Raw genomic sequence first — 27,741 nt, 5'->3', positions numbered from 1 at the left:
TCTCCTCTGTGATCCTGACTGTAATTTACATACTGCCAAGGGCAAATGTTAAGCAAGTGCTAGATGTATTGAGCATCATAATTAGTAAACAAGAAAACACAGCCTTTCAAATCATTGCTGAGGACTTCAATCAGACTTGTTTGTTTAAATCTCTGTCCAATTATCATCAACATATCAACTGCAGCACCAGGGGCCACAACACACTATACCAATGTTAGAATATGATCAAGAATGCCTACCCTATCATCCTTACACTGCATTTCGGGAAACCTGATCATCTAGCTATCGTCCTCCTACCTGTGTACAAGCAGAGGCTAAAGAGCAAGGCTCCAAAAGTAAGGACAACAAGGAGATGATCGCGGAAGGTAGAGGAGTGGCTATGAGATAGTTTTGCGTCAGTGTTACGGACTTTACAAAGTCACTCATGGATGAGTGTATCCATACAAAATCATTCAAAGTCTTCTCCAACCAGAAGCCCTGGATGAACCGAGAGATCTGCAATCTGCTGAGCGTCAGATCAGTGATGTTCAGGTCTGGTGACTAAGTAAAATACAGGAGGTCCAGGTACAACCACTAGAAAGCCATCTCACATGCAAAGTGGCAATTCCAGACCAAACTTGAATCACGGAAGGATGCTCAGCATCTGTGGCAGGGCTTGAATGCTAGTACCTGCTACAAAGCAAAACCAAGCATTGTATTTTGCTCCCAGATGAGATGAGTGTCTTTTAGACATTGAGCTCAAAACATGTTGGCATCTTGATCAACTCTCAGAGTCCCCAATGACCTTGTGATTTCAGTCCCTGAGGGCATCACTGAGCCCATGGAAAACATCTGACCCAGAAGATATGTGTCTGAGTACTGAACTGGCTGGAGTGTTTATAGACATCTTCAGCCTCTCACTTTGGCTGTCTGAGGTACCCACCTACTTCAACTATAACGGTGCCCAAGATGAACGTGGTAATCTGTTTCAAAGACTATCATCAGTAGCACTTACATCAAACTGTGATGAAGTGCTTTGAGATGTTAGTGATGAAACGTATCAACTCCTGCCTGAGGAGCAATTTGAATCCACTCCAATTTGCCTGCCATCATAGCAGATGCCATTGCATTGGCTCTCCACTCAAACATGGAACAGCTAGACAACGAAGATGCATAAGTCAGGATGCTCTTCATTGACCACAGCTCTGCATTCAACATTACCATCCCCTCAAAACATCTCCTCCATAATCACTGTCAGCACAGGTGCTCCACGAGGCTACGTGCTTATTTATGACAGTGTGGCTAAGTACAGCTCCAGTGTCATATTTAAGTTTGCAGATGACACCACTGTTGTTGGCCAAATCAAAGGTGGTGATGAAACAGCATACAGGAGGAGATTGAAAATCTAATGGAATGGTGCCACAGCAACAACCTCTCACTCAATGTCAGCAAAACCAAAGAACTGATTATTGACTATATGAGAAAAAAAACATAGATCCATGAGCCAGGCCTTATCAAGGGATCAGAGATGGAGAGGATCGGTAACTTTAAATTCCTCAGTGTTATCATTTCAGAATCAGAATCAGGTTTAATATCATCAGCATGTGTCATGACATTTGTTAACTTTGTGGCAGCAGAACAATGCAATACATAATAATGTAGAAAAAACTCGTGAATTACAGTAAGTATATGTTTATTAAATAGTTACATTAAATTAGTGCAAAAACAGAAATGAAAAACATGTAGTGAGGTGGTGTTCATGGGTTCAATGTTCATTTAGAAATCAGATAGCAGAGGGGAAGAAGCTTTTCCTGAATCACTGAGTGTGTGCCTTCAGGCTTCTGTCTCTTCTGCCTAATGGTCAAAGTGAGAAGAGGGCATTTCCTGGGTGGTGGGGGTCCTTAATGATGGACGCCGCTTTTTTGAGGCATCGCTCCTTGAAGATGTCTTGGGGAGGAGAAGATGGCGGCGCAACACAGCGCGTGCGGCTGCTCCGGAATCTAATCCCCTGTTTAATTTTCGTTAAATAGGGGATGTGCACAATCCTGATTTGATGGAGAAACTCGTGAGAAGCACGGACAAACACCTGGAGAAACCTCTGAAATGCCCGCTTCACTGCCGCTGCTACTGTGCGATCGAGAATCTCTGGAGGGCAGGCCCCAAGTCCTCGGCTTTGCCTATTGCATGTTGCCAGGGCCGGGGTTGAAGCACGCGGCAGAGATGGTGCTCGGTGCTCAGTGTCGGAGGGCTGGTCAGAGGCTCGAATTTTTCAGACGGACTCAAGAGTCGGCTGTGGTTGGGTGCTTCCTGGGTGCTGTGTCGGCAAGTTTGCGGCGCTGGAAGCTCATGGCAGGGAGAATTTCTCCCTTCTACCATCTGCGTGAGATGATGGGACTTTCGAGAGACTTTGAGACTTTTTTTTTTTACCATGCCCATGGTCTGTTCTTCATCAAATTATGGTATTGCTTTGCACTGTTGTAACTATATGTTATAACTATGTGGTCTTTGTCAGGTTTTTTTTAGTCTTGGTTTGTCTTGTGTTTCTGTGATATCATTCTGGAGGAACATTGTATCATTTCTTAATGCATGCATTACTAAATGACAATAGAAGAGGACTGCGTGTCCTCATAATCTAATCTAATCTAAGGAGGGTAGTACCCACGATGAAGCTGACTAGTTTTACCACTCTCTGCAGCTTACTTTGATCCTGTGCAGTAGGCCCCCTTCCCACCACCTCCCCCTCCCATACCAGACAGTGATGCAGCCAGTCAGAATGCTCTTCATGGCAAATCTATAGAAAATTGTGAGTGTTTCAGGTTGATATACCAAATCTTCTCAAACTCCGAACGAAATATAGCTGCTGTCTTGCCTTCTTTATAACTGCATCGATTTGTTGGAAGATGGTTAGGTGGTCAGAGATCTTGACGCCGAGGAACTTGAAATTGCTCACTCTCTCCACTTCTGAAGCCTCCATGAAGGATCTTTTGTCTTACCCTCTCTGAAGTCCACAATCAGCTCTTTGGTCTTACTGATACTGAGTGCAAGGTTGTTGCTGTGACACCACTCACCTAGCTGATGTATCTCACTCCTGCACACCTTCTGAGATTCTGCCAACAATGGTTGAATCATCAGCAAATTTACTGATGGCGTTTGAACGATGCCTAGCCACACATGGTGTAGAGAGGGTAGAGCAGTGGGCTAAGCACACACCCTTGAGGTGTCCAGTGTTGATTGTCAGTGAGGTCAGCATCAGAATTGGGTTTAATATCACCGGTATACAGTATGTTGTGAAATTTCTAATCTTTATGGCGGCAGTACAATACAACACGTGATCAATAAAACAGAGACAAAGAAAACGGAATTATTGTAAGTATATATATGTCAATTAAATAGTTAAGTTAAAATAAATAGTGCAAAAAAAACAAATAAAAAAAGTAGTGAGGTAGTGTTCATGGTTTCAATGTCCATTTAGAAATCGGATGGCAGAGAGGAAGAAGCTGTTCCTGAATCACTGAATGTGTGCCTTCAGGCTTCTGTATCTCCTTCTTGACAGTAACAGTGTGACGAGGGCATGTCCTGGGTGGTGGGGATCCTTAATGATGGAAGCTGCCTTCTTAAGGCACTATTCCTTGAAGATGTCTTCAGTACTACGGAGGCTAGTAACCATGATGGAGCTGACTAATCTTAGACCTACTTGCTGCAACTTCCTTTGGCCTTGTGCAGTAGCCACTCCCACCCCCCAATCTAGATGGTAGTGCAGCCAACCAGAATGCTCTCCACCTCACATTTGTAGAAGCTTTCAAGTGTTTTAGTTGACAAACAAAATCTCCAAAACTTCTAATGAAATATAAGTACTGCCCTGCCTTCTACATAGCTGTGTCAATATGTTGCATCCAGCTTAGGTCCTCAGAGATATTGACACTCAGGCAATTGCTCACTCTCTCCACTTTTGATCTGTCTATGAGGATTGGTTTGTGTTCCCTCGTATGAAGTCCACAATCAGCTTTTTGATCTTGGTGACATTGAGTGCCAGGTTGTTGCTGCGACACCACTCCACTAGCTGGTACATCTCGCTCCTGTATGCCCTTATTTCCAATGCATACAGATTGTGATCTTCCAGTTAGGAAGATGAGGATCCAGTTGCAGAGGGAGGTACAGAGGCGTAGATTCTGTAGCTTATCGGTTAGGACTGTAAGAATGATTGTTTTAAATGATGAGCTGTAGTCAACAAACAGCATTCTGACATAGTATTATACTGTTCAGGTAATCCAAGGCTATACGGAGAGCCATTGAGATCATATCCACTGTGGAGTTATTATGGCAGCAGACAAATTGCAATCAGTTCAAGTCCTTGCTGAGGCAGGAGTTGACTCTAGCCATAACTGACTCTCAAAGCACTTTAACATTGTAGATGAATGATGGTTGTTAAGGCAGCTCACATTGCTCTTCTTGGCCACTGGTATAATTGTTGCCCTTTTAAAGCAGGTGGGTACTTCAACTGTAGCAGAGATAGATTGAAAATGTCTTTGAACACCCCCACAAGTTTTCAGAGCCTTACCAGGTACTCCATCTTGTGTGGGTTCACCCTCTTCAAAGACAGGCTGACATCAGCCTCGGAGACAGAGATCATAGGTCACCAGGTGCTGCAGGGATCCTCATAGCTGAAGTTTTATTCTCCCTTTCAAAGCAGGAATAAAAGGCATTGAGCTTGTCTGGGTATGAAGTATCTCTGCTGTTCATGATGTTGGGTGTTACTTTGTAGGAAGTAACGTCCTTCAAACCCTGCCACAGTTGACGTACATCCAATGTCACCTCCAACCTCGCTTGGATTTGTTTCTTCGCTCTTGAAATAGCTCTCTGCAAGCTCCCCTGTTTCCTTGTACAAACCTGGGCCCCCAGACTTGGATGCCAGTCTGCTCTCTGCAGATTTGAAGCTCCTGGCTCATCCACGGCTTTTGATTCAGGTATGTGAGGCAAGTTTTTGTAGGCATACACACTCATCCACTCTGGTTTTAATAAAGTCAGTAACAGCTGTAGCATACTCATGCAAACTCGAAGATGAATCCCTGAATACAGTCCGGTCCACCGATTCAAAGCAGTCCTGTAGATGCTCCTGTGCTTCCCTTGTCCATACCTTCTTGGTCCTCACTACTGGCGCTGCAGTCTTCAGTCTCTGCCTATACTCAGGGAGTACAAGTACCAGACTTTCCAAAGTGTTGGCATGGGATTACATGGTAAGTGCTCTTGACGGTGGTGTAATGATGGTCAAGTGTATTGGTTCATAGAAACATAGAAACACAGAAAACCTACAGCACAATACAGGCCCTTTGGCCCACATGTCATTACTTTAGAAATTACCTAGGTTACCCATAGCCCTCTATTTTTCTAAGCTCCATGTACCTGTCCAGGAATCTCTTAAAAGACCCTATCGCATCCATCTCCACCCCCATCATCGGCATCCCATTCCACACACTCACCACCCTCTGCGTAAAGAACTTACCCCTGACATCTCCTCTGTACCTACTTCCAAGCACCTTAAAACAGTGCCCTCTCGTGTTAGCCATTTCAGCCCAGAGAGAATGCCTCTCATCATCTTATATACCTCTATCAGGTCACCCTGTCACTCCAAGGAAAAAAGGCTGAGCTTGCTCAACCTATTCTCATAAGGCATGCTCCCCAATCCAGGCAACATCCTTGTAAATCTCCTCTGCACCATTTCTATAGTTTCCACATCCTTCCTATAGGGAGGTGACCAAAACTGAGCACAATACTCCAAGTGGGGTCTGATCAGGGTCCTATACAGCTGTAACATTACCTCTCGGCTCTTGAACTCAATCCCACAATTGATGAAGGTCAATGCACCATATGTGTTCGCATCTGCTGTAGATCTATTGTGGTGATAGGCAAATTGCAGTGGGTCCAGGTCCTTGCTAGGACAGGAATCAGAGAACCTGTCTTGGGTCCAGCACATAAGTGCCATTACAAAAAAAGGCATGGTAATGCCTCTACTTTCTTAGAAATTTACAAAGTTTGGTATGTCATCTAAAACTTTAGCAGCAGAGATTATACTGATTGGATGCATCATGACTGGTTATGAAAACACCAATGCCCTTGAATTAAAAAGCCTACAAAAGGGAATGGATACAGCCCAGTCCATCCCAGGTAAAGTCCTCCCACCACTGAGCACATCTACAAGGACTGCTGTTGCAGGAAACCAGTATCCATCATCAAGGACCCTACCATCCAAGCCACACTCTTTTCTCACTGCTGCCATCAGGAAGGAAATACAGGAGTCTTAGGTCCCATATCACAAGATTCAGGAACAGTTATCCCTCAACTATCAGGCTCTTAAAGCAGAGCGGATAACTTCACTCATTGCAACGCTGAACTGCTTCCACAATCTATGGACTTACTGTCAAGAACTCTACCATTCATGTTCTCAATATTTATACATATCAATATTATTTATTATTATTATTTTTATTATTAGTTTTATTTTTCTTTTACTTGTCTTTTGCACGTTGGTTGTGTGTCTCTCTTTGTTGTGTGGTTTTTCATTGATTCTATTGTGTTTCTTAGTGTTTACTGTGAATGCCCACAAGAAACTGAATTTCAGGGTAGTATATCATGATATGTATGTATTTTGAACTTTTGGAGAGGTTCATTGAAGAGTCCCACAAGAGTGGAATAGAAGCTGTGGCATGTATTCTCAAGCCTGACGTGAAGTCAGAGAAAAGAGAATGACTGAGGTGGGATGGGTCCTTGATTATATTGCCTGCTTTGCCAAGGCAGTGGGATGTGTACACAGTCATGGAGTGATGAGGGAGAGGCTAGTTTTCGTGATGAACCTATCTGTGTTCACTACTCTACAATTTCTTGTGAACTTGGGCAGAGTAGCTGTGGTACAAAACTGTGATACACAGCTTTCTATGGTGTATCTGTAAAAATTGGCGAAGGTCATATTTACCCATAAAACAGTAACTATTCACAAGGGCAAACCAAAGAAAGGGGCTCTGATATATCTTTATTTATTTGAAACTTTCATTCAGTGGTTACAGTAAAACTAGTCCAAAAGAGCAGAGCTAAACACCAGTGGTAGTCTGTGGTGGGAAAATGTGCTTTTAAATCTTGCTTGGACAATCACCTTGGAATATCATTTAATGTCTTTATGTTACTTTACTAAACTCTACGGCACAAAAATGGACCAGAGAGTCAAATCAAAGGGTTCACATAAGATGACAGCATGTTATTAACAGTATGAATCTTCTCCAGTTTGTTATATCAAGGTGTTCTTATTGAATGATTGGGGTTCTTGGAAGATTGTGGGAGAAGAGTCCAACCCTGCAGCACTGAGAAGTGGCAGGTTCTAACACTGTGTTGCCAGTGTGCAAGGTACAAGTAGAACCTTCAAATGCTGCTGGTTTTGGTCACACCTACTCCTAGGGTCAATAAAATATCACCAGATTCTGCAGTTCACAATATTAGATGGTATTTAAATTCTATGGCCAGGCAGGTATTAAGACCAGTGAAGCCTGACTGATAAGGATCCTTCTACTGCTACAGTTCAGAGTTGATCCTTCTCCCTTCTTTCAAGATGAAAACGACACTATAGAGTAGGATTATTTTCTTTTTTGAGGGCGGGTGTCCCAGTGTCACTGGCAAGGTCAGCATTTACTATCTATCTCTAATTTCCTAAGAGAAGGCAGCGGTAGGGTGCCTTCTTGAACCCCTGCTGTCCTCACAGTGAAGGTGCTCCTATAGTACTGTTGTGGAAGGATTTCCAAGAGGTAGACCAAAGAAGCCAAATGCTTGTAGTTTGTTTATTTCTAGATTTCTCAGGGACATGTCTGTGGGATAAATTTCAGCAGCTTGCAACATCTAAACTGATAATTGTGCACTAATTCTGTTGCTGGAAATAGCAGGACAGCTTGCAATAATCATATCTGTTCAAGAGCTTCAGTATAATTGGAATGGGTTCAAAGGCTAATCAATAGGCATTCACCTAGTCTTGGGAATGAGAGAAAATTATAAGGAAGTGGATCCTTTACATCGTTGTATACACTGGCTCATCAGGATGGAAAGCTTCATTCTTTATTCCTCCTTCCATATTGATGTCCTCATCTTTGTTCTTGTGAAGTTCACCACCATCTTCTTCAGTGTTTTGTGCTTTTGCTTTCCTGGAATTGAGAAATGAAGAGTAACATTACTTAGAACAAACATCCAATTATATCCTGTGCCAGTTTACCCCAGAACTGCACACAATACTCCAATTTTGGCCTTACCAATGCCTTATACAATTTCAACATTACATCCCAACTCCTATACTCAATGCTCTGATTAATAAAGGCCAGCAAACCAAAAGCTTTCTTCACCACCCTATCCACATGAGACTCTGCCTTCAGGGAACTATGCACCATTATTCCTAGATCCCTCTGTTCTACTGCATTCTTCAATGCCCTGCTATTTACCATGTATGTCTTATTTTGATTAGTCCTACCAAAATGTAACACCTCACATTTTTCAGCAATAAACTCCATCTGCCAACTTTCAGCCCACTCTTCTAATTGGCCTAAATCTCTCTGCAAGCTTTGAAAACCTACTTCATTATCCACAACGCCACCTATCTTAGTATCATCTGCATACTTACTAATCCAATTTACCACCCCATCATCCAGATCATTAATATATATGACAAACAACATTTGACCCAGTACAGATCCCTGAGGCAGACTGCTTCACACCGTCCTCCAATCTGACACACAGTTATCCACCACTACTCTCTGGCGTCTCCCATCTAGCCACTGCTGAGTCCATTTGACTGCTTGGATATTAATGCCTAACGATTGAACCTTCCTAACTCACCTTCCATGTGGAACCTTGTCAAAGGCCTTACTGAAGTCCATATAAAAAACATCCGCTGCTTTACCCTCGTCAATTTTCTTAGTAACCTCATCAAAAAATTCAATAAGATTTGTCAAACATAACCTTCCACGCACAAATCCATGTTGACTGTTCCTAATCAGACCCTGTCTATCCAGATAATTATATATACCATCTCTAAGAGTACTTTCCATCAATTTACCCACCACTGACGTCAAACTCACAGGTCGATAATTGCTAGGTTTACTCTTAGAACCCTTTTTAAACAATGGAACAACATGAGCAATATGCCAATCCTCCGGCACCATCCCCGTTTCTAATGACATTTTAAATATTTCTGTCAGAGCCCCTGCTATTTCCACACTAACTTCCCTCAAGGTCCTAGGAATATCTTGTTTGGACCCAGAGACTTAAACACTTTTATATTCCTTAAAAATGCCAGTACTTAGACCATAAGACAAAGGAGCAGAAGTAGGCCATTCAGCCCATCGAGTATGCTCCGCCATTTTATCATGAGCTGATCCATTTTCTCCTATTTAGTCCCACTCCCCTGCCTTCTCACCATAACCTTTGATGTCCTGGCTACTCAGATACCTATCAATCTGTGTCTTAAATACACCCAATGACTTGGCCTCCACTGCTGCCCGTGGCAACAAATTCCATAGATTCACCACTCTCTGACTAAAAAAACTTCCTCTTCTTTAATTGTCATACTTTCCATAACTACCCTTCTTGTTTCCTTTACATTACACAATTCAATATCCTTCTCCTTAGTGAATACCGAAGAAAAGAAATTGTTCAAAATCTCCTCCATCTCTTTTGGCTCCACACATAGCCGTCCACTCTGATTCTCCAAGGGACCAATTTTATCCCTCACTATCCTTTTGCCACTAACATAACTGCAGAAACCCTTTGGATTTATTTTCACCTTACTTGCCAAAGCAGCCTCATATTTTTTTTTAGCTTTTTAATTTCTTTCTTAAGATTCTTTTTACATTCTTTATATTCCTCGAGCACCTCGTTAACTCCAAGCTGCCTATATTTATTGAAGATCCCTCTCTTTTTCCGAACCAAGTTTCCAATATCCCTTGAAAACCATGGCTCTCATAAACTTTTAACCTTTCCTTTCAACCTAACAGGAACATAAAGATCTGGTACCCTCAAAATTTCACCTTTAAATGACCTCCATTTCTCTATTACATCCTTCCCATAAAACAAATTGTCCCAATCCACTCCTTCTAAATCCTTTCTCATCTCCTCAAAGTTAGCCTTTCTCCAATCAAAAATCTCAATCCTAGGTCCAGTCCTATCCTTCTCCATAATTACACTGAAACTAATGATATTGTGATCACTAGACCCGAGGTGCTCCCCAACACATACCTCCATCACCTGCCTTATCTCATTCCCGAACAGGTGATCCAACACTGCCCCTTCTCTAGTTGGTACCTCTATGTATTGCTCCAAAAAACTATCTTGCAGACATTTGACAAACTCCAAATCATCCAGCCCTTTTACAGAATGGGCTTCCCAGTCTATGTGTGGAAAATTAAAATCTCCCACAACACAACCTTCTGCTTACTACAAATATCTGCTATCTGCTTACAAATTTGCTTGTCCAGTTCTCGGTCCCCATTAGGTGGTCCATAATATACCCCTATAAACATCACAACACCTTTCCTATTCCTCATTTCCACCCAAATAGCCTCCCTAGATGAGCCCACTAACCTATCCTGCCAGAGCACTGCTGTTATATATTCTCTGATAAGGGATGCAACACCTCCCCCTCTTGCCCCTCCTATTCTATCACACCTGAAGCAACGAAATCCTGGAATATTTAGTTGCCAATCACACCCTCCTGCAACCACGTTTCACTAATAACTACGTATATCTCTCTGAGTGTATATCTCTCCGAGTGTATATGTCTCTGACTGTATATCTCTCCGAGTGTATACCTCTCCGAGCGTATATCTCTCCGAGTGCATACCTCTCCGAGTGTATATCTCTCCGAGTGTATACTTCTCTGACTGTATAACCCTAATGCTGTGTAACTCTATAATCTGTAGGACTGTCTTCTCTATGCTGTATAACACTGCGACTGTATGCCCATATTGGTGCAGTTTGCTTCTCTCCTGAAGAGCTTAAGCTTTTCTGAACCATTTGCTGCCCATTTCCACCCTGTTCTGATGTTCACATAATCTTCTTGGACTCTCCCCCCAAGAGCCTCTATCTCTATCTTAGGGGACATGTTAGAGACCAACATCTATCACACTCCCACCAACTCACGCAGATACCCTGACAAACTTTCTGTACACTGTGCCTCCTGGAAGGACTTCACTTCAATCTCCCAGTGTCCTCAGATCTATTGTATGCTCCGGGAATAAAACTTTTAACTGTGTATACATTTTTGAAGGTTTCCCAATCCCATCTTTTCCACCCCACGCCTTATTTCCCCACACAAACAAGGGATAGGGTTCATCTTACCCTCCCATTCCACCTTTGACAACTATGCTGCTTTCAACATTATGCCAGCAAAAGACACATCTGCTCCATTTTGAGTGACTTTCTGGTCCAATTTTTCATCTCCACGAATACTCACTCTCATTGCCACAGCAATTTCTCATGCAAGGGAAGAAGGTGCAACAGTTTTCTTTTCGTCTCTTTCCTTCCTATCTTTCAGGTGAATTGGAGTTTTTCCAATTCAGAGTCCTGTATTTGGTGCTCACAGTGTGGTCTCCTCTGCTGTAGAGAAACTGAATGCAGATGAAGGAAGAGCATCCAATTTTCTGTTTGGGCAGATTATTAATCATAGGATTCAGTACCAAATGCACCCTTGATGGTAACAAGCTAAACAAGAGAAAATCTGCAGATGCTGGAAGTCCTACACGAAATGCAAAATGCAAGAGGAGCTCAGCAGGCCAGGCAGCACCTATGGAAAAGAGTACAGTCGACATTTTGGGCCAAAGTCCTTCGCCAGGACTGGAGAAAAAATGATGAGGAGTCAGAGTTAGAAGGTGGGTGGAGGGGAAGGAGAAACACAAGGTGACAGGTGAAACTGGGATGGGGAGTGGTGAAGTAAAGAGCTGGGAAGTTGATGGTGAAAGAGATACAGGGCTGGAGAAGGGGGAGTCTGATAGGAAAGGTCAGAAGGCCGTGGAACAAAGAAAAGGTGAGGAGCTCCAGAGTGAGGCGATGAGCAGGCAAGGAGATAAAGTGAGAGAGGGAAAACGGGATGGGGAATGGTGAAGGAGAGGGGGTCCCTCTCCCAGCGTCAGGGTACAGTATCACAGTTTTAGCATTGTTTTGTTTTTGGTTATGTTCTGTTCTCTTTCTTTGCTTTCTATGCCTTCCCCTGGACAGACCAGATACAACAAATAAACCTTTACCGTCGTCCCTTGGCTGGCACTACAGATTGCTGTCTCCTTTCACATCATTGTTCTCTCCAGCCCCTCTCCCTTCTCCAACATTTTTGTTTCTAACTATAATCTCTGTTCCTGATTCTGATAAGGTGTCATGGGGTCAGAGTTATGCAGCGCAGAAACAGTCCATCCAATCAGAACGCAGAACACAGAGTGCTGGCTATCAAGCCCCAGTGACACGGATTCTATGCCAATCCTATTTGATTCTCCACAAATTCTGATCAATTCTACCCAAATACTTCCACTTTACCTGCATACTAGAGACATTTATAGTGGAAAACTGACATATCATCCCACAAGTCTCCAGTATATGGAAGGAAACCAGAGCACCTAGAGGAATCTGCACAGTCACAGGGAGAACGTGCAAACTACATACTGACAGCAATTGAGGTCAGGATTGAACCTGAGTTTCTGGAACTGCAGGGCTCTATTAGATGTGTCACTGTGCTACCTGTCAATGACAAAATTAACTCTATCTCCTTCTCTCTCTCTCTCTACAGATTCTGCTTGCCTACCATCTCTATACTGTATCAGTTTCCAGCACCTGTGGTATTTTGCATGAGAATTATAATAAACCATTACTCTTTACTCTTCTTTTTCCCAGAGCCATTACTGTTCCAAAGTCCTTGTTTTCCCCATGTTCCTTGCTATTCTTCATGTCATTACTGTTTCTCTCTTTCTACACTCTTTTTCATAGACTGTAATTTTGCAGTACTATTGTTGCAGAAGATTCCTTTGCTGATATGCCCTTGTTTATTTATCTACTGCTCTACACTTATTTTTCTACTGTAGTTTCATCTTTTGCTTCTGACATCTACCATTTTACATTAGAAATAAGAACTATTTTTACATACTTATATAGGAATGAGTCTTCACTGTATATCAGATTCTAGTTATTTTCTCTTGTTAATGGAATTTAGTTATTTTTAGACAACTTTCTCTCTCCTAGTTAATTCCAAAGATACTCATTTCCAGGGTACTCACCGTTTCTTAGCTCTGTATCCACTGACGATCAAGATAATTAGTCCGATGCAAACCAAGCTGATGATAACTCCAAACACAATGAGCCAGACAGTGACAGGAGCCTCACTTACTGGAGCAAAAGTGGGTGGAATACCGACAAACTCAAGTGTGTCATCGTTTAGTAGGAATGCATTGTTGAACCGATTTCTGTTCATCCTGTGACAGAAAGTAACTTGTGTTTAGTCTCAGAAATTCTGCAATACATTTCTAAATTAAACTAATGAACTGCTCAAGGAAAGTTTCTCTGGTGTGTGTAACTACCATATAAAAGGCAATAATTAATATCCATTTGATAGCTTAGGTCACAAAGACAGTATGCGTAGTTTGGGAGTGAGTGTGCGCAGTCCTGCCATGCAAAAGGAATGGTAATTGTTTATTACTGGCACATGTAAAAAGACACAGCTTAAAGCTTTTGTTTGTGTGCCATCCAGACTGATCATTCTACATATGAATACATTGAAGGGAAAAAGGGAAAGCAGAATGCAGCATTTAGTGTTACTGTTACTGTGCAAATAAGTAAAAGGCAAGGACCGCAGAAGTGTTCATTTTTATCATATGTATGAGAGAGGGTCTGTTAAAAGCAGGATAAAAGCTGTCTTTGATCCTGGTGCTACATGTTCTCAACTCTGACAGGAGAGACAAGGGAGAATGGCTGGTTGGGTGGGGTCCTTGGTTATGCTGGCTGCTCTCCTGAGGTGAGAATCAGAATCAGGTTTATTATCACTGATATATGTTGTGAAATTTACTGTTTTGTGGCAGCAGTTCAGTGCAAGACATAAAAATCACTGTAACTTACAACAATAATAAATAGTTGAAAAGCATGGTAATGTGGTTGTGTTTGGCTTTATGGATCATTCAGTAGTCTGACAGCAGAAGGGAAGAACCTCGTCCTGAAGACTGAGTTTTAGGAAGAACTAAAACACCAAGTGTGAGCCTTCAGGCTCCTGTACCTCCTCCCAATGAAGGGAGGCTGGCCAAATTACCAGCTGTATGTTTAAAATTGAAAATATTGGTACGTCAAACATTTGACCAAAATGGGTTTGGTTGTTACACTGGATGCCATTTTAACTTGATTCATTGCCAGCCTCTGTTCTATGAGCCACATGATGAATGAAAAGTAACCAGGCAATAGGCGAGGTTGCCGAGCAGGACAGAGGGAGCAGATTGCAGATTATTGGTTGCTTTATTCTTTCAGTCAGAACCATACATTCATTTTCAACTTAGATATTTTTCTAAAAGCTGTAAGGAAGCAATGCTGTTGTTTCACCTGACCCCACTTGTGGAGTCTTCCTTCTGAAATGAACTGTTGTTTTGCAGAACGTGCCATATAGGTTATTTTTTCAGTGCTAACGATGAGCTCCAGAAGGTACCTGATGGCTTCCTCCACATCGGTCTTTGGAATAATCTCTGTGTTGTTTGGGTTGACAACAAAGAAATAAAATGAGATCCTTTTTGTTTCATTGAATATATGGACGTTTTCGGCCCTGTGTGAAAAAAAGAAAAGCAGGTAGGCATTGATTAAAATTGGTAGTCTATCTCCCTCACATTCTCCATATACTCATATATGTACACTGGTTAGACTGCAAACTGAAGGCAGTACTTGTGGGAGTGACCAACAGCCTGCTCCAATCACAAACTGGATTCAGACAGACTGGCCTGAGCTCATGTAGCAGCTCACTCAGTATGGAATCACGTTGCATGTTCAAGTTCCTTCCTGAAGCCTGAGCGCAGACTCTAGTCTGATACCTGGGCTTTGCTTTATGTGAGATGTGAAATTAGAGCAAAGTTTGCAAACATGAGAACCCAGTGGGACTTCAAGTAGAGGCTGCGCAGTAACAGCCTACCTGGCTGCCAGCTCAGGGACTGGTTTGGCAGGAAGAGGAATCTTCACACCCTGTGTATCTGCAAGCCTGTGTGCATGGAGTGAGGTGGCAACTTGCCAGAGAGTGCCATACACTGGCACTGCTGCAGGTAACAGTGAAGCTGAAATTCCTTCCACTCCTTCCCAGAAATTCTTGGTCTCTATTATCTATTTCACTGCACCCAGACTCTGAGGCAAATCTACTAATCACCCATTTCTACTGTGAATCTGCAGATGGATCAGGAACTATGCAGTACATTGTAATGTCAACACAGTCTTACTCCATGGGAACAGTGAAATAACGATTGATAATGAACAACAAGAATGGCCTGGATTTAAGGACAAAACATAGTCTAAGGCCACATCACCAGATATAATAAAGTGCATTTTGTACGCGGTTGAAAAGTAAAACATGGTTAAAAGAATGTTGGGCCAATGAGGGATACCATCTTGCAGAGGCAAAGGGCATGACTGAGGTATTGGCTAGATATTTATCTACACTAAAAAGGGATGATTGTTACAATGGGAGGGCAAGGAAAAGATTAGATCAAATATATGTAGATTGAGCGGAAAGGCTAAATTAATTGGTTAACTTACAAGTCATCTGGTCTGGACAGATACATTATAAGGTACTGAGAAAGGCAGAGATGGAAACAGCACAAAATCAAATTTCATGCTCCAGTCTTCCCTGGATGTGGAAGCATGTTAAAGAACATGGTACCTCATTCAGAAAAGACATAAATAATAAACTTGATAACTACACACCAATGTCACTGACGAGGGACTACCAAAGACATTCTGGAGGAGAAAATAAGACTATAGGACCATAAGACATAGGAGCAGAATTAGCACATTCGGCCCATGAGTCAGCTCCATAATTCCATCTTGGCTGATTTATTATCCCTCTCAACCCCATTCTCCTGCCTTCTCCCCCAAACCTTTGATGTCTTGAACAATCAAGGTCTCTATAGCTGCCTGTCACCCCTACCCTAGAAGAGATCCAAATTACTGAAAAACTTGAATCCCTGCTCCCTGGACAAACTTTTCAGCCATGCATTCATCTGGCCCATTTTATGTGGCACCAGAGGTCACTCCCCTCGAGGTCTTGTATTTTAATTTCTTAATTCCTATGCTCATTCTACAGGCCCTCATTCTTTGTACCAATCTGTAGTAGTTCACCCTCTCCCCAAGAACTATATCTGCAGCCGTCTGGAAATATGTTTGACCCTGGCAGCGGGAGACAACACACGATTCTGATGACTTTTCTGCAGCCACTGAATCTCCCTTCAAAAATTAAACAGTTTAAATTTTATCTGGATTTAACACCATTTGTCATTCTTCTGTCCATTTACCTAGCTGATCAAGATCCCCTTGTAAATTTTGATAACAATACCCTCTTTTTCTTCCAAAGTGCCATTTAAACTGTTTCTCCTAAATGCCTACCCATGCCTTGAACTTCTTTCCCTCATGGTCGGCTGATAATATATTTATCATTATTATATTGTCAAGTTTTGTATCATCAATAATTTTATTAGAAAAAGATCCTTGAACACAATTTAATTTAATTCCTGGGGATCCCATTCCATAAACTTCCTATCCGATTCCATTTTCAACGTCAATTCCTTCTCCAAGTATTGTTGTTTCTTTAATAATCTCAGCCACTGTATCCCAATAAATCCAGAATGAGGGTCTTTATCAAATGCCCTGTGGAAGATATTAATATTGATGAATATTCATCATGATTGCTTCCTTAAAGGTTAGGCATTTAAGATTTCTCATTTATATATCATAACCTTCATAACCAATACAAGAATTCATACTGAGTAACACTGAGGCTTTGAAAGGCATTGGTCACACCACTTGGAGTATTGTGAGCAGTTTTTGGGCCCTTATCTGAGAAAGGATGTGTTGGCATTGGGGAGGGTCCAGCGGAGGTTCATGAGAATGATCCATGAAGGAAGGGGTTAACATTTGAGGAGTGTCTATAGGCTCTGTCTTTGCTGGAGTTTAGAAGAATAAGGGAGGATCTCAGTGAAATTCTGAGGGACCAGTAAATCAGCCAGGATGGAATGGCCCAGCAGACTCAATGGGTTGAATGGTTTAATTCTGGTCCTATGTCCTACAGTTTTATGTAAAGGTATATAAAATCACGAGCTGCATAGATAGGGCGAAAGTATGAGGTTTTTTTCTCATGGAAAGTGAATCAACAATGAGAGACCATAGCTGTAAGGAGGCAGGTGAAAGGTTTTAAGGGGACTGGGGTTGGGGGGTGCACATTTTCTCACAGAGGCTAGTGGAGCAAGCTGCTAGAGGATGTGGTAAAAGCAGACACAGTAACAACATACAAAAGACACCTGACTGGTGCACGGATTGGAAAGGTTTGGGCAAAGGAGACCCCGGAGATTGGCATTTTGGTGGGCATGGGCTGAAGGGTGTTTTTCTGTGCTGCTTGACTCAATAACATGAATCAATATGGAGAGAAGATAAGGATTATTGTAATGAGAGGAAGTTTCAGGAGCAGTGGGAGCAGAGGGAGCTGAGGTTGTGTACTACAGCAAGTTGTAGACCATAGGATAATGGAATATGATCTTGTAAATTAGTGTATATTCCGTGGCCAATTTCAGAATGTGCTATTCTAAGAAACTATCATGAAAATACACTATATATATCTTACCCAATGTAGTCATTGTCAGTCAGAAGGCAACTTAAAATATCTCAGAATTATATCTGCATCTTCATGACTAGTTTCCATTACTTTTTCCTTTATACTTTGTCTTACGATGTGAAATAAATGACTATGAATTCATGTTAGGCTTTGATTCTAGGATTGAAACTAGGGTTGTAGTGCTCAGAGGTAGATCCAATAAAGATGTTGAAACTTCCAGAGGGTTTTGCAGAAGGTGTGGATCAATAACCATGCTGAAGTGAATAAATGAGGAGGAAGTAATTCACACAGAGGGCTGATGAGATTCAGAGTGCAACAGGGGTATGAAATTAAGTTGAATGGGAACTATCAGCAGGTAACTGAGGAGATAGCTGGCAGCTGGGCTGGTAAATTCACTAACTTGGGAGACTGAGGTGGGGTCGTTGTTACCTGTTGCTGCCAGATTATGCTGAACAAGTGCAGTCTGTGGCCAGAGGAAGCTGAAAGGTGGAGCACAGCAGGCAGTTCTGCTGTTACACAGCTCCAGAGTCCTGGATTTGATCTAACCCCTGGTGCTGCCTGCGTGGAGTTTGCATGTTCTCCCTGTAACTGCATGTGTTTCCTCCAACAGCTCCATTTCTTCACATATCCCAAATCTAACCTAGACTGGTCGGTTAATTGATTATTAAGTGCCCCTAGTATGGGTGGGTCATAGATAGGCTTTGGAATTACAGTAAACAACAGCTTCTTAACTCAAGCATCACAGTTGCTCTTAAGCTTCATTTTAAGGCAGTGCGAGTGTAGTTGTGTATTCACAAACTCCCCATCATATTGCACAGGATGCTTATTCTGACTTAATCCTTTTATTCCTCCTTTGACATTTCCTCTCTATATTTTCTTTTCCAACTTACACATCAAGGTTCATCTGAAGACAGGGCATATTTTTTCAGTATGAACTCATGTTATTATCCACAGCCTCTGCATTGCCTTTCCACCTTTTTAAAAATTCTATTATTTCTGTTGTGTAACTGCTTCTTTCCACAGATCTAGTCAAGGACCAATGTGATTACAAGAGCTTCCTTCCCAATTAAAGTATCTGACTACAATGGGCTCCAAACGAGTTAGGGCTCTGACCCCTCATCCATTTATGTGTATTTACTGTTTCTTTTACTGACTCGTAAGGAGATGTTCAACAAGTTCACCTGGAACCTGCCTCAAATTTGGAAATGTTGATCCTATGGTCTGATTTCACCTTCTGTGAGGCAGCAGCTCTAACTCAGACTTAAATAGCGTACAGGGGCAAAGACAATGCAGCTCCCTATTCATTCCTGTAATGGCATAACATTTGTCCTTATGTTATATTGCTCAACCTGGCATCATTAGCATTCCCTTGGCTTAAAACCTAAACTCTAAGCAAGTCAACAGTGTAAAAGAGAGGAACTTAAATAGATGGATAGTAACTTACACAAAGTTGGAAGGTTGGTCTTTAGATTCTTGCCAGTATTTTCTCATTGAAAATGCCACAGTTGATTGGAAAAAATACTTTTCACTTGAATCCCACGTATACTGAAATCAAATTACAGTGCACTGTTAACATTCTCACCCTGTGCTTACAAAGATGTAACAGACAAAATATTATTATTGGAACTAAACACATTAACTACAGCATGATATATTAAACCCATAGTAAACAACTTTTACAGAACTGCATGTGTGTACTTCCAATTGACTCACTATAAAACGGATGTGGAGGACTTGCAGAAGTGGTTCACCAAGATTTTGTCGGGATGATAAGGCGAAATTGGACAAACTCAGATTGTTTTCTCTTGAGCATCGGAAGTTGAGGGGAGACCATAACACCATAAGATGTAGGAGCAGAATTGAGCCATTTGGCCCATCGAGTCTGCTCCGCCATTTCATCATGGCTGATCCAATTTTCCTCTTAGCCCTAATCTCCTGCCTTCTCCACTTACCCCTTCATGCCCTGATCAAACAAGAATCTATCAACCTCTGCCTTAAATATACCTAAAGACTTGGCCTCTAAAGCTGCCTGTGGCAAAGAATTCCACAGGCTCACTAATCTCTGGCTAAAGAAATTCCTCCTCGTCTCCTTTCTAAAAGAATGCTCCTCTATTCTGAGGCTGTGTCCTCTGGTCTTAGACTCTCCCACCATAGGAAGCATTCTCTCCCTATCCACTCTATCAAGGCCTTTCACTATTCAATAGGTTTCAGTAAGGTCACCCTTCATTCTTCTGAATTCTAGTGAATACAGGCTCAGAGCCATCAAGCACTTTTCATATGACAAGACATTCAATCTTGGAATCATTTTTGTGAACCACTTTTGAACCCTCTCCAGTTTCAGCACATCCTTTCTAAGATAAGTGCCCAAACCTCCTCACAATGCTCCAAGTGAGGCCTCACCAATGCTTTGTAAAGTTTCAACATTACTTCCTTGCTTTGATATTCTAGTCCTCATGAAATGAATGCTAACATTGCATTTGCCTTCCTCACCACAAACTCAAACTGCAAATTAACCTTTAGGGAATCCTGGACGAGGACTCCCAAATCCCTTTGTACCTCAGTTTTTTGTATTTTCTCTCCATTTAGAAAATAGTCAACCCTTTCATTTCTTATACAAAATTCCCAGGGCTGAATTGGTTGCCACAAGAGGGCACAGGTTTAAGTTGCTGGAGCGTAGGTACAGAGGAGATGTTAGGGGTAAGTTTTTTACTCAGAGAGTGGTGAGTGCGTGGAATGGGCTGCTGGTAACGGTGGTGGATGCAGGTATGATAGGGTCTTTTAAGAGACTTTTAGATAGGTACATGGAATAGAGGACTATAGGTAAGCCTAGTAATTTCTAAGGTGGGGACATGTTTGGCACAACTCTGTGGGTCGAAGGGCCTATAGGTTTTCTATGTTTCTATGTTTCTAAAATGTCTGACCATGCATTTCCCAGCACTCAATTCCATCTGCCATTTCTTTGCCTGTTCTCCTAATCTGTCTAAGTCCTTCTGTAGCCTCTCTACTTCCTCAAAACTACCTGCCCCTCCATATTCCTTCATATCGTCTATAAATTTGCAACAAAGCCATCAACTCTATCATCCAAATATGATGTAAAAAGAATTGGTCCCAACACAAACCCCAATGGAACCCCAGTAGTCACTGGTAACCAGCCAGAAAAGGCTTCCTTTATTCCCACTATATGCCTCCTGCCAATCAGCCACTGCTTTATCTATGCTAGAATCTTTCCTGTAATACCATGGGTTCACAGCAACTTCATATGTGGCACCTTGTCAAAGGCCTTCTGAAAATCCAAGTAAACAACATTAACCAATTCTCCTTTGTCTATCCTGCTTGCTATTTCTTCCCTTGAGGAAACCACATTGACTATCACTTATTTTATTAGGTGCCTCCAAGTACCCTGAGATCTCACCCTTAATAATTGATTCCAACATTTTCTCAACTGCTGAGGTCAAACTAATTGGTCTATAGTTTACTTTTTTCTGCCTCTCTTTCTTCTTGAAGAGTGGAGTGACGTTTGCAATTTTCTATTCTTCTGGAACCATTCCAGAGTCTAGTGATTCTTGAAAGATCATTACTAATGCCTCCACAATCTCTTCAGCCACCTCTTTCAGAATTCTAGGGTGTACACCAACTGCTCCAGGAGATTTATCTACATTTAGACCTCTTCAGTTTTTCAAAAACTTTCTTTCTAGTAATGGTAACTTCACATACTACATGCTCCCTGACACCTGGAACTACCACCACACTTCCACAGTGAAGACTGATACAAGGCACATATTCAATTCATGCACTATTTTGTTGTCCCCCATTATTATCTCTCCAGCATCATTTTCCAGCGGTCTGATATCCACTTTCGCCTGTCTTTTATAACTCTATGTATCTGAAGAAACTTTCGGTATCCTCTTTAATATTACTGGCTAGCTTACTTTCGTATTCCATCTTTACCTTCTTAATTACTTTTTTTAGTTGCCTTCTGTTGGTTTTTAAAACCTTCCCAATCCTCTAACTTCCCACTAATTATTTCTTTATTATATGCCCTCTGATTATAGAGACCAGAGAAAAATTTATAAATTTATAGGAAGCGTGCCTAAGGTATATAGAGTCTTTTTCCCAGGCTTGAAATGTCAAACACCAGAGGGCATATTCAATAGAGTCAATGTGGAGAGGATGTTTCCTATGATGTGAGAGTCTAAGACCAGAAGACATAGCCTCAGGATTTTGGGAGATCCCTCTTTAGCCAGAGAGTGGTGAATCCATGAAATTTGTTGCCACAGGTGGTTGCGGAGACCAAGTCAACGGGTACATTTAAGGCAGAGGTTGATAGATTCTTGATTTGTCAGGGCATGAAGGGATACGGGGAGAAGGTAGGAGACTGGGGCTGAGAGGAAAATTGGATCAGCCATGATGGAATGGCCTAATTCTGCTCCTATGTCTTATGGTCTTATATTTTATAAAGTGCATGCTTTCAAATGTACATCTGCAGTATCACATTTTTCGATTTTGCCCCCATGTTAATCATTGAATGATTAAATTAAGATAATGACTCTGATGGCAATTAAAGTAATTACAGTTGTCAGCAAAATGGGGAGCTATAGATGAGTCACATGTAATTTATTTAATTAAGACTAACATAAAACATCTATCATTACATCTGATCTATAATGTTGTGGCGTAAAATGCCACTGTCCTTTTAATGAACAGATTGGACGGGTTGCACCTGAGCTCGAGGGGGAGCAATATCCGTCCAGGTAGATTTGCTGGCATGGTTCAGGAGGGTTTAAACTAATTTGCAAGGGGGATGGGACCCAGAGCGATAGAGCAGTGAAAGAAGTGCATGGAGTAAAGCCAGATCTAACATATAGAGAGGCTTTGAGGGAAGAGAAGCAGAATAAAGGGTGTAAAGGTAATAAGGCAGAAGGGCTAAAGTGTGTGTACTTCGATGCAAGAAGCATCAGGAACAAAGATGCTTTGAGAGATTGGATACATACGTGGAATTATGATGTAGTGGCCATTAGAGAGGCACAAGGCCAGGAATGGATTCTCAATACTCCTGGATTTCACTGCTTTAAAAAGGATGGGGGTGGGGGGATGGGGAGGAGGGGTGGCATTACTGGTCAGGGATACTATTACAGCTACAGAAAGGGTGGGCGATATAGAAGGATCCTCTTTTGAGTCAGTATGGGTGGAAGTCAGGAATAGGAAGGGAGCAGTTACTCTATTGGGGGTATTCTATAGGCCCCCTGGTAGCAGCAGAGATGCAGAGGAGCAGATTGGGAGGCAGATTTTGGAAAGGTGCAAAAATAACAGAGTTGTTATCATGGGTGACTTTAACTTCCCTATTATTGATTGGCACCTGATTAATTCCAAGGGTTTAGATGGGGCAGAGTTTGTTAAGTGTGTCCAGGATGGATTCCTGTCACAGTATGTGGACAGGCCGACTAGGGGGAATGCCATACTAGATCTAGTACTAGGTAATGAACCAGTCAGGTCACAGATCTCTCAGTGGGTGAGCAACTGGGGGACAGTGACCCTGGCCTTTAGCATTATCATGGAAAAGGATAGAATCAGAGAGGACAGGAAAGTTTTTAATTGGGGAAGGGCAAATTATGAGGTTATAAGGCTAGAACTTGCGGGTGTGGATTGGGATGATGTTTTTGCAGGGAAATGTACTATGAACGTGTAGTCGATGTTTAGAGATCTCTTGCAGGATGTTAGGGATAAATTTGTCCTGGTGAGGAAGATAAAGAATGGTAGGGTGAAGGAACCATGGATGACAAGTGAGGTGGAAAATCTAGTCAGGTGGAAGAAGGCAGCATGCATGAGGCTTAGGAAGCAAGGATCAGATGGGACTATTGAGGAATATAGGGAAGCAAGAAAGGAGCTTAAGAAGGGGCTGAGAAGAGCAAGAAGGGGGCATAAGAAGGCCTTGGCGAGTAGGGTAAAGGAAAACCCGAAGGCATTCTTCAATTATGTGAAGAAAAAAAGGATGACAGGAGTGAAAGTAGGACCGATTAGAGATAAAGGTAGGAAGATGTGCCTGGAGGCTGTGGAAGTGAGCGAGGTCCTCAATGAATACTTCTCTTCGGTATTCACCAATGAGAGGGAACTTGATGATGGTGAGGACAATATGAGTGGGTTGATGTTCTGGAGCATGTTGATATTAAGGGAGAGGAGGTGTTGGAGTTGTTAAAATACATTAGGACGGATAAGTCCCCAGGGCCTGATGGAATATTCCCCAGGCTGCTCCACGAGGCGAGGGAAAAGATTGCTGAGCGTCTGGCTAGGATCTTTATGTCCTCGTTGTCCACGGGAATGGTACCGGAGGACTGGAGGGAGGCGACTGTTGTCCCCTTGTTCAAAAAAGGTAGTAGGGATAGTCTGGGTAATTATAGACCAGTGAACCTTATGTCTGTGGTGGGAAAGCTGTTGGGAAAGATTTTTAGAGATAGGATCTCTGGGCATTTAGAGAATCATGGTCTGATCAGGGACAGTCAGCATGGCTTTGTGAAGGGCAGATCATGTCTAACAAGCCTGATAGAGTTCTTTGAGGAGGTGTCCAGGCATATAGATGAGGGTAGTGCAGTGGATGTGATCTATATGGATTTTAGTAAGGCAATTGACAAGGTTCCACACGGTAGGCTTATTCAGAAAGTCAGAAGGCATGGGATCCAGGGAAGTTTGGCCAGGTGGATTCAGAATTGGCTTGTCTGCAGAAGGCAGAGGATTGTGGTGGAGGGAGCACACTCAGATTGGAGGATTGTGACTAGTGGTGTCCCACAAGGATCTGTTCTGGGACCTCTACTTTTCGTGATTTTTATTAACAACTTGGATGTGGGGTGGAAGGGTGGGTTGGCAAGTTTGCAGACGACACAAAGGTTGATGGTGTTGTAGATAGTGTAGAGGATTGTCAAAGATTGCAGAGAGACATTAATAGGATGCAGAAGTGGGCTGAGAAGTGGCAGATGGAGTTCAACCCGCAGAAGTGTGAGGTGGTACACTTTGGAAGGACAAACTCCAAGGTAGAATACAAAGTAAATGGCAGGATACTTGGTAGTGTGGAGGAGCAAAGGGATCTGGGGGTACATGTCCACAGATCCCTGAAAGTTGCCTCACAGGTGGATAGGGTAGTTAAGAAAGCTTATGAGGTGTTAGCTTTCATAAGTCAAGGGATAGAGTTTAAGAGTCGCGATGTAATGATGCAGCTCTATAAAACTCTGGTTAGGCTACACTTGAAGTACTGTGTCCAGTTCTGGTCGCCTCACTATAGGAAGGATGTAGAAGCATTGGAAAGGGTACAGAGGAGATTTACCAGGATGCTGCCTGGTTTAGAGAGTATGGATTATGATCAGAGATTAAGGGAACTAGGGCTTTACTCTTTGGAGAGAAGGAGGATGAGAGATGACATGATAGAGGTGTACAAGATAATAAGTGGAATAGATAGAGTAGATAGCCAGCACCTCTTCCCCAGGTTACCACTGCTCAATACAAGAGGACATGGCTTTAAGGTAAGGGGTGGGAAGTTCAAGGGGGATATTGGAGGAAGGTTATTTACTCAGAGAGTGGTTGGTGCATGGAATGCACTGCCTGAGTCAGTGGTGGAGGCAGATACACTAGTGAGGTTTAAGAGACTACTAGACAGGTATATGGAGGAATTTAAGCTGGGGGCTTATATGCAAGGCAGGGTTTGACGGTCGGCACAACATTGTGGGCCGAAGGGCCTGTACTGTGCTGTACTATTCTGTGTTCTATGTTCTATAACTTTCACTGCACTGAGTTACAACACAGTGTGGTTGAGCAGAGGTGGGAGAAAGCAGGATTCAGTGAGGTTTCCTCTTGCTGTGGCTGAGGAGGCCTCATTGTGAAAGAATATGAGGGATTCATGCTGATTTATTCAAAGCTTCAGGGAGCAGGCAGTTAAATATTATTGACAGTCTGAAAATCTAAAAATTGCAGATGCTGAAAATCTGAAACAAAAATCAGACAATCTGCTAGAGGGCCTCAGTGGATCGAGCAGTGACTGTGGGAGGAAAGGAATTGTTGATATTTTGGCTCAAAACCCAACATCATGTTTTTTAAACTGAACCATGGACAAGTCCTTTCCTGCAGATGCTGCTTGACCCACTGAGGTCCTCCAGCGATTTGATTGTTGATAAAAACAATAGTTCGGTGGAAACAGTCAGAACGAGTTCTGATGGAGAATCATTAACATGAAATGTTAACTCTGTTACTCACCACAGGTGTTGCCTGGCCTGGTGAGTATTTCCAGCATTTTACCATATACGTATTAAAAGTAAGGTTGAAAAGTATTCACATTTTGTCCATAAATGATTTTTGCTTGTAGAACAGAGAGCAGGCCTTTCAGCCCTCAGTATCGTGCCAAACTAATTAAATTAGTAATCAAATGGCCAACTAAACTAATCCCCTTTGCCTACACAATGTCTATATCCTTCCAGTTTCCTCATGTTCATGTGCCTATCTAAATATCTCTTAAACGTCTCTAATGTATCAGCCTCTACCACCACCTCAGTCACTGTATTCCAGGCACCCACCACTCTGTGGAAAAAAAACTTGCCCTTTGGAACTAACCCCTCTCACCTTAAATGTATGCTTAATGTAAATTAAATTAAATTAATTGTAAGTTAAATTGCTGGCAAGTAACACTTTGGATACCCAATCCTTCTGATTTACTATTGTCTAAACAAACTATTTTATTTCACCATCCTGCAATCTGGTGCACACACAAACCCAAGCTCTGGGGACCAAGAAGGTTACTCATATTTGCACCACAGTCTGCGGACTCACAGGGAAATTTTTGGAACTATTAACAAGGTAAGTCTTACAGCATTTTCTCCGAGGGCAGCTTTCAGACTAATCCGTACTTTAAATGAATCTTTTTGATCTGTAAAAAACAGAGGGCATAAAATGTGATTCAGATGAAGAACAATAATTTGGAAGTTAGAAGTCTGAAACACACACATACATTTAAGTGTAGTGTGTTTAAACCCTTTTGTTCTCTGCCCATTTTCTCATCATCCACACAGAATTTCCCATCCATTGTAACTTCCCATTGCTGCAACCTACAGATCCTGTCACTACAACCTACCATCTCAATTTTTTCCCTCTCCTGATCCTCCAGTGTTGCATTTGTCTCATTGAAGTTTTTACTACTAAAACTATTGACAACAGCTGCTCTTGTCAGGAAAGCCGAACATAGTCATTAGCAATGAAAACTGTAAAGTTAATAACATGTTGTTTCATTAACACTTCACTTACATGGGCTCCAATTGGTGTCCCAGCCAACAACTCTAGCATTGTTCTGATTATCTTTCTTCAGCCAAGTATATAAGGGTTTAAAGTAGTTCAGAAGAGGTGTGGCATTCATTCTGGTCTGCCCAGTTACTTGCCAAAGTGCCTTGGTCCATGGTTTGGAGCTCCCGAGTTTGAGCATGTTACTGGAAGAGACAACAAAGCCAAGCGTGCTTTAACTGAATTCTATAGATCCATATTACTTTATATTAATGTAAAGTATGTAAAAAATAGGTAAAGTTAGTTGAGAAAAGTAGTTGTTGGCAAAGCTAAATGTCATCACAAAAATGTAAAAGATAGAAACAGTACACAACATCCACACACTTGGATAAGAATGCACAAGGCATGGTCAATAAGTTAGCTAAGGTAAGTTGGCTTGTAGGCAGTGAAGGTGGTTATTAGGAATTACAGATCAACTGAGTAAGGTTAATGCAGGTTAATTCAGATAAGTGTGAGTTCTTTACATTTTGGTGACACAAATGAAGGTAGGACTTTCACAGTGAAGAGAAGGGCTTTGGGGAGTGTTATAGAACAGAGGGACCTGTGAGTATCTATACATGCTTCCCTGAAAGTGCCATTGCAGGTAGATAGTGTGCTGAAGAAGCCTT

The 27,741-nt window shown here is 42.1% G+C and overlaps 1 protein-coding gene across 1 annotated transcript in view; it reads right to left on the bottom strand.

Moving 5' to 3' along the window:
* Positions 1-6,994: 6,994 nt before the first annotated feature.
* The window catches only part of ace2 (angiotensin I converting enzyme 2), a 114,973-nt gene continuing 94,226 nt past the window's right edge, over positions 6,995-27,741 (bottom strand). Inside the window, exons 13-18 of the mRNA XM_072262357.1 lie at positions 27,101-27,279; positions 26,668-26,726; positions 19,269-19,369; positions 14,669-14,782; positions 13,260-13,454; positions 6,995-8,156 (exon numbers count right to left, since the gene is read on the bottom strand). Of these exons, the coding sequence (XP_072118458.1) occupies positions 8,024-8,156; positions 13,260-13,454; positions 14,669-14,782; positions 19,269-19,369; positions 26,668-26,726; positions 27,101-27,279 (781 nt within the window). The 3' untranslated portion in view covers positions 6,995-8,023. The remainder of the gene's footprint in view (positions 8,157-13,259; positions 13,455-14,668; positions 14,783-19,268; positions 19,370-26,667; positions 26,727-27,100; positions 27,280-27,741) is intronic.

This window comes from Mobula birostris, chromosome 6 (assembly GCF_030028105.1).
Source record: "Mobula birostris isolate sMobBir1 chromosome 6, sMobBir1.hap1, whole genome shotgun sequence".
Classification (NCBI taxonomy): Eukaryota; Metazoa; Chordata; class Chondrichthyes; order Myliobatiformes; family Myliobatidae; genus Mobula; species Mobula birostris.
The sequence above is the reverse complement of the archived record's forward strand: the minus strand, read 5'-3'. Positions and strand labels throughout refer to the sequence as shown.